At 41.1% G+C, this 14,459-nt stretch overlaps 1 protein-coding gene across 1 annotated transcript; it reads right to left on the bottom strand.

Annotated features, from left to right (window-relative positions):
• Window positions 1–9,800: 9,800 nt before the first annotated feature.
• NKX1-2 (NK1 homeobox 2) lies at window positions 9,801–14,144 on the bottom strand. Its single transcript, XM_026704978.2, has 2 exons — window positions 13,765–14,144; window positions 9,801–11,170 (listed from the first exon to the last, which is right to left on the bottom strand). Exons 1-2 carry the CDS (start codon window positions 13,988–13,990, stop codon window positions 10,515–10,517), a joined length of 882 nt encoding a protein of 293 aa, XP_026560763.1. The 5' UTR covers window positions 13,991–14,144; the 3' UTR covers window positions 9,801–10,514.
• Between the last annotated feature and the right edge of the window lie 315 nt (window positions 14,145–14,459).

Below are 14,459 nucleotides of genomic sequence, written 5' to 3'. Positions count from 1 at the left end.
AGTGATATAGATTAGTTCATATAATGCCTAGAGGTTTTCACGAGAGACCCATTTGGGCATAAAAAAAAATATTTTCCTAATTTTTCCTTGCAGCAGTTTATTGAATACATATTTTCTGTCACTCAATTGCACTGTATATTCCCTTTTATCTATCTCTCTCCTTTGATTTTGTCCCTTCCCCCTTTGAGGTCTTGACCTTACCTGACTTCTTAGCATTTGCGTACTTAGTTTTTGCCAACCTGGCAATGTTTCATGGCTCAGAAATATATTGCAACACTAGGGACTTTGCTGATAAAATGTCCCTTTCCCTCAGATCTTCCCACCACCATGAAAATACTTTGGGAAACATCTGTGAAAAAACTCAAATACTGTAAATCTACTCTTGAGAACACAATACTGTATTGATAGCTGGGGAATGCAGTTTTCTTATCATAATATCTCTACCTTAAAAATTGAGCCTAAATCTTATCATCAAAAAGCAGTAGTTAACTGTGCCATTTAAGGAAAACATTCTCCACAAAAACGTGTTTCTGAAATATTGGTATAATTACTTATGAAGAAGTTTTAAATAGCACTGCCTTTTTGCAAAGTCCTATGGCCATTATCCAATAATAAACCCTCTGTATGCAGTGAAGCTTAATTCTGAGCGAACATGGGACATATTCAAAGGACTGAAATAATTGTGCAGTTAGAATGTTAATATGCAAGAATATGCAATGAGATCGCCAATATGCCTTCCTCTCCTTTAGTTGAAGAGACCTATACTGTGTTCAAACCAAAAAGATGTCTCCCAGCCATCTCCAAGATCTGAGAACAAATCTACAGTATTTTTATTTGTTCTGCTGAAACTTATGTTCCATTAGGTTATGCTACCTGGCCATAGTTCGACTGATCTTTCAAAGAATTACAGGTGAAATTTAAAGAGTAATATTTAAATGGGATAGTTCGGGGATTTCTTTTTTTTAAATTTCCCCTCCCCACTTCTTTCTTCATGTCATGTAGATGTCTTGTTTGAATTACCAATAAGTGAGCTCTTTGGAGCTGAAATATGGAGTAAGATGTTTAAATTGATTCAAAATAAGAAAAGGATAGCCCTGAGTTCCTGTCCCATTGCTGCTGCCCAGGTGTTCCCTTTAAACCTCAAAAGCTAGAAGGAACCAGGCTCTTGGTACATGAGAAAGTGGTATTGCTGAAGAGTACATGTGAGGACTAACCCTTAATTCATGGGTCATAAGCATTCGCCTTTACTTAAGCGGAAAATGAGGGTGCCCATGCTTGAATGATAGCACATTCACTCTCTATATCAGGGGTCTCCAACTTTGGCCACTTTAAGACTTGTGGACTTCAACTCCCAGAGCAAAGCTGGCTGAGGAACTGGGAGTTGAAGTCCACAAGTCTTAAGGCGGTCAAGGTTGGAGATCCCTGCTCTATAGTATTATTTAATAGTAAAACATACGGCAACAGACTTACTTCAGTGTAAATCACATGGTCAGTTTTAACAATATAATTAATAGCCTGGACAACTAGAGTATCATTAGATTTTGAAGAGGAGAAGGAGATTCAGTTCTTTCATTGTCCAGCTCTGTCCTTAATAACATATCTCTCTCCACACCTTCCCATTGCTATTTTTATTGACAAAACATCTAATATTTTAGAAGATTCCAGGCTTGGTGAATGTGGGGACTGTGAGAGAGAATGAAATTATGCTTGGGCTGTTTTGAAGAAAGATCATATATTTTTGTTTTAAAAACTATTATATTGATTTTCCATCAGATTTAAATATTAAATATAGGAAAGTAAGCAGCAGACTGCATGTGCATGAGTAATTATGGCTATTGATTGGAGAAATTTAGAGAATTAGTACCATAAAAACAATGACTAGAAATTATGTCTGGATACTACAAACCATGTAGGAAAAAGACTATATGTGGCTGTCCTTAATAATTACAGCCCCTTTGTGGTAACAGCTACTGAAATAAAAATATCAAAAAAAAATGTTTTTTAATTCATGCATCAGTTGCACAAGCTTCAAAGTATTGACCTGTATTTTATCATGACCATTCAACTCCATGGAAGTAAATTGACTTTTGGGTTAATGTTCAGACATTCTTGCACAAAAACTGTCAAATATTATTTGTGACATAGCTCCATAGACATAATCACACTGACATCAATAGGATGTTGCTTTTGTAAATAGGACATAGAAACTACCCCTGGTATCTGAGGTCTGACTTTGGCTGGTTGTTAGCTATACACTTGGTTATCTTATCTGTTTGTTTAAACATAGAGCATATATCCACGTCTGGAACAGTTCCAAACAAAATACAATATACTGGATTCTACAAAGTAAAGCACAAATGTATGAGACATTAGAAACTCTGGTTACATCAAGGTCTTCCAAAGAAATAAACTATTTTGCAAAAACCAATTGCTGCAGCTCCTGTCAGGAAGTCATCCTTTGTTCACAGAAGAATCTACAGCTATCGTTGAGACATTTTGTATCTGGATTTATAGAGACCAATCCAGAAGTAATGCTGAACAGTCAATGTAGAATAAACCTGAAGCAGTTGTGGAATCTTATAGCCAAAGCCAGAAAGTTTAATTTCTCAAGTGTTGGAGCCAATTGTAAAAGTACCATCATCTCTTTTCTATAAGCATTTTGTTCATCTAGGGAAAAAACATGACAGGCAAAAAAGAAAATATTCCTTGTTCATCAGAAGGGGTCATATTTTCTCTAACCATTATTGCACAAAAATAACTGAACAGCATGTTCCCTAACTATAGTTGAAGTGGTTAAAGAACCTGCCCATTTCTGTTATTCAACACAACAATTCCAAATTTCCAACTATTCTTCATCCTGGCAATTTAAAAAAAAAATTAAGAAGATGAATCCTTCATGTGGCTATCCAACACTAAAGTAGCATTCCAAATAATAATAGAGGATTTTTTTTCATAGCAGCTAGAATTGCTTTCCATTACTGTTCCTTCTCCTTACCTTATAAGCATGTGAGCCTTAGATACATACTGAACAGAAGGATGTAAATTAGGGACAACAAAAATTCCATTTAGTCTAAACTGAATTATATTAAACTAAAGGCAATGAAATTAAACCCTTAAAACATTAAAGAGACACATTTCAATTAAGAAAATGGCATTTCTTTGAAATGTCAATCAAAACATGCGACATTTTAATGTTAATAGAATTACATTGAAAAGAAATGGGATTTAAATTAAAATGAAATCGATGAAATTGAGTCTAGTATTAATTGCTACATACAATACTGGATTTGGTAAACAAAGTGAAGTTCATTGTCTTTAGAGAAAAGGGCTTAATACTCTTGGTTTTAAAATGTTTTAAAGTCTGAACATAAGAGGACAAATGCATAACCAAACTTAATTTTCCTTAGTAAAATAGCTTTTTTTTTAAAGGTTGATATTGCCATGTTTTCCATTAATTGAACAGGATGCTCATACTTGTCTTCAAAAGCATATACCACTGTCCTAACAAAAGAAAGGGCAGCTGATCATGAAAGACCCCCACAAGGGAACAGTATCAGTCAACTACTCACCAATAAGCTGCTTCCCACAATATGGAAAGTTCTATCAAGGCATTATAGCCATCAAGCTACAGGACCATATGGGTCAGTACATGGGTACAGCTCAGAAGGATTTTGGGAATAATACCAGAGGCTCAAAACCTCACTTGGTCATACAGTGGATAGAGTAGTCACCCATAACTCAAGGTCTAAGCAAATCAATCTGAGCACAGCCTGGATTGACTACAGGAAATCCTATGACTCAATGCTATATACGTGGATCTATGAATTCCTGAAGCTATACAAAATCAATAGAACACTAAGAACTTTGCTGAAGAACTCAATTGGAACTGTGAAAAATAACACTAGAAGTCAACTCAAGATAGCTCACACAACTAGCCATCAAGTGCAGCATAATAGGCTAATTGGTATTCTACACTTCAGCCATCTATTGGGTTGGATACCAGATAGATACCAGATCTATCAGATTCAGACACCAGAATGGATTGCAAGAGCTACAAAATTCACTCTTTGTCAAGGTTCCGACCAGTGCCCTAATGCAATTAAGAGTCTCAAGCCATCTGGCAATAAAAATCCAGCCTTTTATTAGGAGCACCATGTCAGCATTACCTAGGTGAAGCCAACACTGACTTCACCCCCTTTGTGCGTTGCCTCTGACCCTGTTTTCCACTTCCCGCAAAGTGTGTCACCAGTCACATTCTCCCATGGGGTAATTTCGCGGGTTGTGGAAGTCACTCCCTCCAAGGACTGCTGGTATCCAGTGAAGATGGCCTTGACTTGCTTAGTCAGACTGCATCCTTTTATGACTGAGAAGTAAATTCCTTGGTGCAGCTGCGAGGCGCGATTTCCCATCCTCCTGTCTATGGCACCTTGGGAGCGGGTCAGGGATGCTTCACGAGTTGACACTGTTACTTGGCATGTTTCTATTTTAAGATTCTGGAGAATAGACAATAAGATGATGATGCTTCTAAGTACAAATAACATAATAAAAAGGCAGAATGGGAAGACAGAATAAAAGATTTGTTCAGGAAAGGCTCAGGTTGAGTTATTTCATATAAGAAAGAAATCAGGAAGAGTAAAAAGGGAGACAACTTCTCAGAAAATGTATATCTCTATTAATAATAAGATTTCAAAATATAAGTAGGTTCATACATGGTAAGCGTGTTATGGTTAATGAATCAAGACCAGGTACCTTGAAATAAGATGGGTGGCCTATAAATTTAATAAATAAGCACCTTCAAATGTTATCTGACCAGCCAATGAGACAGAGTTCCTATTTCATATGAACCATCATGTAATGTGTTTGATTTTGGATTAATATGTTATATGTATAGACCTATTATGGGTTGTAAAGTATGATCTATGACCTAAGATACAGAGCTGTCGTACTAGGTCAGGCCTGGCTCATCTAGGCAGCCTTTCATACCATGATGTGGTGGAAACTGGAGAGCACCAGCTCGCCAGACGTGATTGCTACATTTTCTGGAATTTTGTACGTCAGATGAGAGAATGCCTAACACATTGGCCAGCTGTTGTGAAGTAGCAGTGGAGCCAGGAGAACCAGTTCTTAAAGATTAACCCACACACCACTTGCTTCCTTCTTGGGTGACCCACCAGGTTCATCAAGAAGTTTACAAACAGGAGATCAAAGCAGCCCTTTTCTCTTGTGCGTATATGTTGGTAGATTGCCCCAGGCCTGGAGGCAGCACCCAGCCATCAAGGTAATATAGCAATTGATAAGATCTGTTCTCTAGGAAGTTGTCTAGTCTTCTTTGAAGCCATTTTGAAAACTCAGCCAGGTGTGTGTGTGTGTGTGTGTGTGTGTGTGTGTGTGTGAGATTAGGTTAGATAAACTATTTCTGAGCATTTGGGAAAACATTATTCTAAAGCATGGGAATATAACAGTTAGCTAAAGTAATAGCCATTCCAAGAAAGAAACAATGATTAACTAGGAATCTTCCCATATGAAACAATTATGCAATTACTTAGCTTATTTGTAAAATTTGATGCAGTTGGATGAGTTAGAGACAATAACCCTTTCTTAGACACATCCTTCTCATATTTCCCATTTCTGCTTCTTCCCACTTTTTTTTTAAATGAGAAAAGAAAATTGCTCAGGCAGGAGGAAGATGAGGGCTGCAAGATACCCTTTGACTAGTAAAATCAGCACCACTCTATTCAGAAACACCTTAGATATAAGACTTTCTTTAGGATAGAATGCTAATTTGTCAAAGGACCATCCTCACCTGAAGTTTATAGAGCAACATAGTGTCCTGTCAGCGTTGTTCCCCTCGTGATTACATAACATTGGCCTTACCTCACCCCAACTCGTGATTTACAGTCTTATGCTACTTAAGATGTAGAAATAAAAATAGGTCTTTTCTCCACTCCTCCTCCACCACAGCAGTAAAAGGTGCAACAATAATTACAAGTTGTCACCATTATCTTGGAGTGGTCAAGTGAGAGAATGAGTGGAGGTATATTTGAGGAGTGCTAGGAAGCATAGGCTTTTCTTCCTCTTTGCTCACTAGTTAATCTCCATGGCTGCTATTCCTGTTCCAGGTCTCTGTGTTTCCTGAGTTCTTGTAACTCTCACTTCCTTGCCAAGATTTTCTGTAATTACCTCTAGAACACCAAATATTTATTTTACCCTAAACCAAAACCAAGGGCTTCCATCAATTTTCTTTCTTTGTTTTTTCTTGCTGAAAAGAAACAAAGAAAAAGATGCTATCTCCATTGAAGTTTACAATTGTCTTTGTTCTTATGCTCATTCCATAAAGGAAAAGTTTCTCTGTAGAGAAATATATTCTCTGTAGGTTTCTATCCCATATATAGGTATATATAGAGCTAAGTCAGACTGAGTCCCATCATAAAACAGACATAAACCAATTCATTACATGTAACTTCTATGCAATTTTCCCTACAAATCTATAATTTTGTGTCACTACCAGAATGATAGGCAACATAAGCCAGAAAAAGCTAACATATCAAATCATCCTTGTGGTTAAGTTAACATGTTTATAGAAAGCAAAGTATATAGAATTTGAAATCTTTCCTGGTTCTGGCAGAGAACTTCATTCTCACAAGACAATAATACTCTTCTAAGCTTTAGGCCCTGAAATTATATGAAAGGAGATGAAGTTGTCTCAAGTAGACATTCTGATACAATGCTTTTGTTCCATTCTATCCAATATAAGTGGATAAAGTGGATTAATAAATGGATTTCTCATGGTCTCATAAAATCTTCAGAACAGGACAAATAACACTGAGGTTGCCATGAGAATGTGTGTTCTCTCTGGAAAAAGGCAAAGTCCTTATGGCTTGAAATAAAATGCTGGAAGAGAAAAAAACTTTAGGTTTAAATAAGATTTATTTATTGTACTTATTTACTATGCTTCTATCCTGTCTTCTCTCCAAGGCATTTCAGTGGATATGCAAAACTCTTTCTTGTCCATTGTAACCTCATAACAATCCTGTGAAGTAAGCTAAAATAGTTACCCCAATCAGCTTCATGCTAGAGAGGCATTGTTGGGCAGGGCTTCCCACAATCTCATGTCACGTCTAACACCATGCTTCTGTTTCACAGGAAAAACTTCCAAATCACTAGCAAAGCATGGTAAAGTCTAGTAAGAATCCTCAAGTTTAACCCATCTTAAACTTGTTAGCCTTTTCAGATGCCATACATTTCTCATTTTATATATTGAAATACTCACAAATGAATATAGTCCAAAAATATTTATATACCTCCTTGAATAAATTTTAATTGGATCATATATTTTCCTGATAAATGTCAAAAGGTTTTGGTTAAAAGAAGAAATATCATAGGCAACTTAGGTTCGGCGATTTATTGAATTAAAATGTGAATGCATTATTGGACTACCCACTAGAGGGCATGGATTGCTTTTTAAAAGGCTCAGATAATTCAGTTTCTAGTTACAAACACAAAAAAACCCTCTATCATAGCAAAAACAGCAAATCTTTGGCAGTATAAAATTAACAGATATCTAAAGACTAACTGATAGATGATTGTACAGTTTATCAATATATCAAACCCATGAAATCTTATCCTTGATTAGTAAATAAAGATAGGAAGCTGTTTATGTGTGTGTGTGTGTGTGTGTGTGTGTGTGAGAGAGAGAGAGAGAGAGAGAGAGAGAGAGAGACAGAAAGAGAAACAAATAGAGACAGAGACAGAGAAGGTGGGGGGGCCTAGAGCATCAAAAAGTGAAGATTGCAGATTTGATCGTGTGAGCCTTGCCCCTTTTTTACATTCTTAGTATGCATAATGCCCATAAAAAAGATATGCGACTTCATTCTCAGCTTTGGTCTTTACTTTATGAAGATTGGGGAGGGATTCTTCTTAACCATGTAGAAGATGACAGATAACTTCGAGGCATTGCCTGCCTCGTTGATGCAATCATCCTATGGCTGGTTTTGCCTGTGTTCTAAAAATTTTAGGTGGACCATCAATTTGTAAATGAATACACTAAGGACTAAGTAATAAATAATATGCTGTGGTTGCTGGATGATATTGATGGATAGTTGTGGGTTCAATCTCTCTCCAAACTCGACGCTTTATTTCTTGGGCAAACCGGCGACTGGTTTGTGAAGGCAATATTGGAATATAGGAATACAGTACTGTAAAGAAGGAACAACCACTGTCTGTTAATAGCCTTATGCCACTTTGTTCCAATCCTTCTTGAAATAAGGTGTCCACTTGAGGTGAGCTCAGCTATTCATTTCTAATCAGAGGACTGCTTGGGAAACATTTGGATGATCTCAGGCTGCTGGGCCAATGCCTCTCTGGCCTTTGGAAGAAACATCTTCTTTCTCACCTTGTTTTCATTTTGTCTGGCCCTCTAATAAAACAACACATATGAGAAATCCAATTACTTTTTAAGTTGTAAACATCCCTTAGCTTAGACCCTACCCTGAAAAGGAAGTCCTCAGCCAACCAGTGGGGCGTAAATGGAAAAAAGAAAGGCTAGAACCATATTGTAATTCTGCAGGATCTCTTCTTGTAAAAGGTATATTGTTATGAATGGCAAATCTTTCCCAGATTCATCCAACCGAGCTGCAGAAATGAATGTGAGCACCAGTTGGGCTGTCATCAGACTTCTGTAAGCAGAGCTCAAGTCCAGAAAGCATAAGGAGTGATCCGGACCAGTCCTCTTACCCCAAAAATTCCAGCTCTGCCCAGGTAAGACCTTTTCATGAGTTTAGAGAATCTCATTAGTTTTGTGGGCACTGCATCAATGGGATGCAGTGGCTCAGTGACTAAAACGCTGAGCTTGTCAATCAGAAAGGTCGCCCATTTGGCAGTTCGAATCCCTTGCACCACATAACGGAGTGAGCTCCCATTACTTGTCCCAGCTTCTGCCAACCTAACAGTTTGAAAGCATGTAAAAATGCAAGTGGAAAAATAGGGACCACTTTGGTGGGAAGGTAACAGCATTCTGTGGACCTTCTGTGTTTAGTCATGCCAGCCACATGACCACAGAAATGTCTTCGGACAGTGCTGGCTCTTCGGCTTTGTAACAAAGATGAGCACCACCCGCTAGAGCTAGAAATGACTAGCATGAATGTGCAAGGGAAACCTTTACCTTTAGATTTGCGATTTGCAAACCATGCTTTACTATAACTTGAACAAACTCAGCCAGTGGCCTTATTCAATACTTTATTGTAAAAGCAATCCTTGCTTTGCACAATATGCAAGCAAATTAGCACTTACAATTATAATAAAGGACAAACCTGTACTATTCTCAGATAGCTACATTAGAATACTTAGTTATCACCATGGCTGGGTTTACACATTGCACTAAGCCAGGATTTTTAGCCAGTTGGGCAAGCACATGGCATTAAACTATAAAATATGTCTTATTAACTACAATGTTGTGATCGTAAAGGATAATCAGCATAAACCAAATTAAAAACATTTTCACTTAGTGCAGAGTGTTAATACAGTCACTTCACAGCGCAGACAGCAAAATTCCTAGATTATAAAGCTATGTTCACACAGCACATTAGTTTAAAAATAAAGTTGACTTGTTTGCATACTGTGCAAATTCAGGCAATTGGTAAACTTTATTAAACCATAAATTGATGTGTCATCTGAAAGCCAGACTTATTTTGTGAATTAACCTGTGTTGGATTATCCAGTTTTAACTCATTTTAATTACTCTACTTGAGATTTAGACGGCCTTTCGCCCACCACAAGAACAGATGCTTTAAAATATAAGAGAATATAGTACAATACACATTTTATTAAAATATTGCCTTCATTTCCAATCTACATTTTGCATATTCCACAATAACACATATCCTGTACTTTTTGGAATGACTTCAAAGTCAAGTAAAGTCATGCAGCAATGGCCCCTGGGAAAAACAGCTTGCTTTAGCATATAGCACATTTAACACAGGTGGGAACAAATGTTGCCTGGTTCAGTGCATCAGAGGACATTAAATTACAGGAGGAGAACTGGAACTGGACACTCTTGTTGACTATTAAATCCACAGGATCTGTGCCTTCTTTCATACTTGATAGATTAGGGATCAACAATCATATAAATACCAAATACTGAACGGTATAGCAGCTCTGGTTCCATTTTTTAAATAAATCCATACTCCTAAATTAAATTAATCTACTTCCAAAAGGATTTCATAGATTCAAACTGCAGTTGTGTGTTTTCTCAAAAAATGTTGGGGAGGGGGAGATTAGAGGAGCCTTCTTTTAATGTTTCCCCATCACAACACTCAAAACACCTAGAACTAGGTAATGGTGGCATCATCAAGTTAGTATTAGAAGAGATGAATGTATGTAAGAAGTAGAGAAAACATAACGTGGCAGATGTTCCCCCATCTAAGGGACCTTCCAGTTGTATCAACTCTATTCCCGTTATCCTCAGCCATTCTTGTAGGCTGTCCAATTGAGGAAGGCTGATCTGGGTGCTGATCCTTCTAGAGGTGAGGGTTATAAAATGGAGTCAGATAAGCAGGGCGAAGGAAGGAAGGGAAGGCCCCTCCTCCTGCTGCTGCTGCAGCAGCCACCAAGGGAAAGGAAGCTGCCGTTGGAAAGAGAAGATTGGCCGAGGCATAAGATGAGAAAGTCTGGTAGGCCAAGGAGCTAGGCCCTGGTGGGCTGGGACTGCTACTTCCTGCTGCTGGGGTCACAGCGTTGTTGTTTCCTGGTTGGATCAGGCCATCAATTCCGGGATTTTGTTTCTTCCACTTTGTCCTTCGGTTCTGAAACCAGATTTTGACCTGCGTCTCCGTCAAGCTGAGAGACAAAGCTAGGTTGAGGCGTTCACACACGGACAGGTATCGTGTAGCCCTGAACTTGTTCTCCAGAGCCACAAGCTGCTCGTAGGTAAAGGCTGTCCTGGCTCGTCGAGGCTTGGCACAGTTGGGCTCCACTCGGCGCCGTTTGGATAATCTTGGTGAGTTGGGTTCATCCAGGTCCGAGGAAGAGGAAGAGGGAGGGAAATCAAGGGAGTGGAGGGAAGCAGGTCTCCCCACCGGGGTGAGGTGGTTCCTCTCCCGGTCTGATTCTTCTTGTTCAGATGCCTCCAGGGTGGCTGTATCACTTTCTCCTCTTTCTCCATCAAAGTTTACATCTACAAAACATAAAACAGCATTGATGGCAATGATGGAGTCCTTGATTGCACCTGACCTGTCTAACTATTGCTTTCTGCCTATAGCTCAACATATGCGTCAGGTAGGAAGACTTTCCTTCATTATATATATATATATATATATATATATATATATATATATATATGAATATATGAATATATGAATATATGAATATATGAATATGTGGAACAGATGGTATAGATAATAGAATCAGATTCAAGCAGAGAAACATGGGTGGATAAGTAACAAGTCTGAAAAAAAACCAAATGAATAGATATTTATAATACATTTTCAGAAGATGATCAGAGTACTTTTCTATAAGTCTGAAATTCTGGAACATATGCCAGAAGAAGAAGGGCATTGACCTGAAGCATTAATATTAATTACACTCAGCAAAAATCAATGCTTCTGAACATATCCAGACCAAACTCAAAATTTGGCCAGTTCCCACATTTAGAAAAAGAAAGGTGCAGAGAAACTCAAGTAATGCACCTTCCAGCTTTGTTTCATCCCCCATCTCTCCCTCTCTTTCTCCTCCCTCTCTCTTACATTTCTGTCTCTCTCATCTCCCTTTCTTTCTTTCCTTCAACTCTTTCTCATCTCTTTCTCTCTCATCTCCCTCTCTCTCCCTCTCTCTCTCCCTCTCTCATCTCCCTCTCTTTCTCTCCCTCATCTCTCTCTCCCTCTCTCTCTCTCTCAATCTGACCAAAATTTGAAAGTAAAATATACATAAATCTACCTTTTTTAAGGTAAAGTTACAATCCCATCAAACTTACTGAAATTCTAGATAACTTTTTCCAATCAGAGAAATAAGAAAGCTAATTTGAGGAAATTGGGAGAAGATACAGTTAAATATTATTAACATTATTAAGTATTGGTCCAAAATGTTTTAAAAACTGAGTAAAGATGTGGGATTGTTGGTTTTTTTTTCCCTCCTTGCAAGAACAAGTGAATCCGGCTCTTAGGGCCCCCCCCCCCCCGCCGCACACACACACACACCTCCCTCTTTTTCTCTTCCCCGACCTAATAGAGTTTCAGATTTGTGAAGGGGCGGATCGATACATGTCATCTATTAAAGTTAAGTTTTAATCGAACAATATGAGGATCAGAGCAGGTCGGGAAAGAGATTTGAAGTCGGTACCTGCAAGCTGTGGGAAGGAGATACGCGGCAGTCGGTAATAGGATATCGATCAAGGGGGAGCGAAGACATCCTCTCGTGGGGGGAGACCGCAGGAACAATTATCTGGCTTGTCCTTTGCCGAGCGCGTCCTGATGCCAATCAGGCTCCGAGGGCCGCCTTTGCCTACCGGCCCGGGGAGGGTGAGGGGCTCTGAGAGCCTCAACTTTCGCTAACCGGTTCGCTGCTCGGCCTTCTCTCGCGGTCTCTTAAAGGAGACCGCAGTCCGGGCCCAAGGCTGGGTCGCGCGCGTTCCCCGAGATGCGGCAAAGGGCTCTGCTTCGCCAGGCGGCCGATGAGGCTGGGAGCTCCGCAGCAGCTCCAACTCAGCAAAGTACAGTAGACCCGGCAGGGGCCGCTAAGAAGAGCAGGGCAGAAGAAGGCGATTTTTTAAGTGTGTGTGTGGTATGTATGTATGTATGTATGTATGTATGTATGTATGTATGTAACTTCTGAGTGGAGCGGATTTTCCACGCCCCGTTGAATCCCGTGATCTCCTTTCAGCTAAAGCTAAGCTGGCGAGCAACACTTAAACCGGCTTCCTTTATAAAAAGAGCCATTGAGGTCGACCGGTTCTTATTTAATTTGTTACGGGCGATCTTTCTCCCCCCTCCCCCCCCCATTAATTCAATTTTAGCCGCTGCCTGTCGGGAAGAAATCCACAGTGCTGTCAAAAATCCTGCTGGATTACCTCGTGGCATGCTGTCCAGCTTCCAGTCTCTCTCCCTCCCTCTCTCCCCGCTCTCCCCCCCTTTTCTTAACTTCATTCAAACCCCGCTTATATTTTCTTACGGAAAATAGGTCACTGGCGCAGGACTTCAATTCCTATCACGCCCCCCACCCCACCCCCCAGTCAGCCCCGCTGGCTGCGGAGATGGGGCTTGTAGTCCGAGGGCGTCAGGTTAGTTGCGGGGGGTGGGGGAGGCAGTCTAATATCCGAAGGACAGGCTAAGCAAAAGCGACCTGCCGGTTCCAAAGTGCGTCTGAGAAGGGGACGAGGCGGCTGCCTGCGCTCCTCCAGCATCTCCAGCAGGCAGCCGGATCGCATACACCCCGCCACCGCGGCCGCAGTCGCCATCGTGAGGTCCTGCTGTCAGGAAGCGATCCCGGGAAAGACGATCGCGGGAGGCGGGCGACAGTCCCTGAACAGACGAAAGGTTTGACCTTTTGGGGGGGTGGGGGTGAGGGTGGAGGGGTCTGGCCAGCCTCTGTGGCCTTTGCTACGGCGCCTTGGGAAAGCTGCAGGCCTTGGATGTCCAATGGACCTTTGGCAGCCCCGTTTGATGCTTTCCTGGGACGGAAGAACTCGGGACGGCAAGGGAGAAGGGAAAGGGAAAGCGAAAGGAAAGAGAGGAAAGGAGCCGGGATCTCATTGAAACCGAGGAACGCGGCACCTACCCTGCGAAGAAGCTTCGACCTTGCTCCTTCGGCGCTCGGGTTCCAGTTCAACTCTTCCCAAACTTTTCCCCCGGTCTCCCCGCGCCCGTGGCTCGTTCTCCCGCCCCCCAGCCGCCGACGGGCTTTTCCGGTTGAATTTCTGCGGATCCAGGATGTCGAGGATGGAAAAGGAGATTTTCGAAGGGAGAGGGGGCCCTTTGGCCCCGCTGTCCGGACAGTCCGGCATTCCCCCTCCGAGCTCCGAGGATGGCTGCGGTGGCCCAGGACGCACGGCTGGATTCCGGGGAGGAGGCTGGCCATAAGAGGCCGGGGGTCGCCTTCGGGTGAGGCGAGCGAGCCTGGACTTAGAAGATGCTCGTCTATAAGGAAGAAGGGGAATCTCTGTCGCGGCGGGGCGGGGGGGGAAGAGTGGTGGGAGGAGGAGGAGGGACGGAGGAGGAGGGTCCATCCTGGACAAGGGAACGGGGCTGCGATTGGAGGGAGGGTCTGCCTGCCTAATTGCCTCGTTCATAGTAGTAGGTAGGTGTTGTGGTTACTATTATTTTCCGTGTCTGCCCAAGCTCGTAGAGAAAAGCACGCCGGTTCTTGGGGACAGACTGCAGCTTCTTTTCTCCCCCCCCCGTGTGAAACGATAGGAAAATTTCATGGTGCAATTCTCTATGGGAACTAAATCCAGCTGAATTCAGCAAGGTTTA

The sequence above is a fragment of the Pseudonaja textilis genome, chromosome 4, assembly GCF_049901715.1.
Source record: "Pseudonaja textilis isolate UNSWEBS1 chromosome 4, rPseTex1.2, whole genome shotgun sequence".
Classification (NCBI taxonomy): domain Eukaryota; kingdom Metazoa; phylum Chordata; class Lepidosauria; order Squamata; family Elapidae; genus Pseudonaja; species Pseudonaja textilis.
Note: the sequence above shows the minus strand (reverse complement) of the source record. Positions and strands in the feature narration are given on the sequence as shown.

Bases quoted from the DNA above. Each gene is read 5' to 3' on its own strand.
- NKX1-2 (XM_026704978.2), bottom strand. From the start codon at position 13,990: ATGCCGGACTGTCCGGACAGCGGGGCCAAAGGGCCCCCTCTCCCTTCG. The intron at 11,171-13,764 runs GTAGGTGCCGCG...TATGTTTTGTAG, and splicing joins GGTCGAAGCTTCTTCGCAGG to ATGTAAACTTTGATGGAGAA.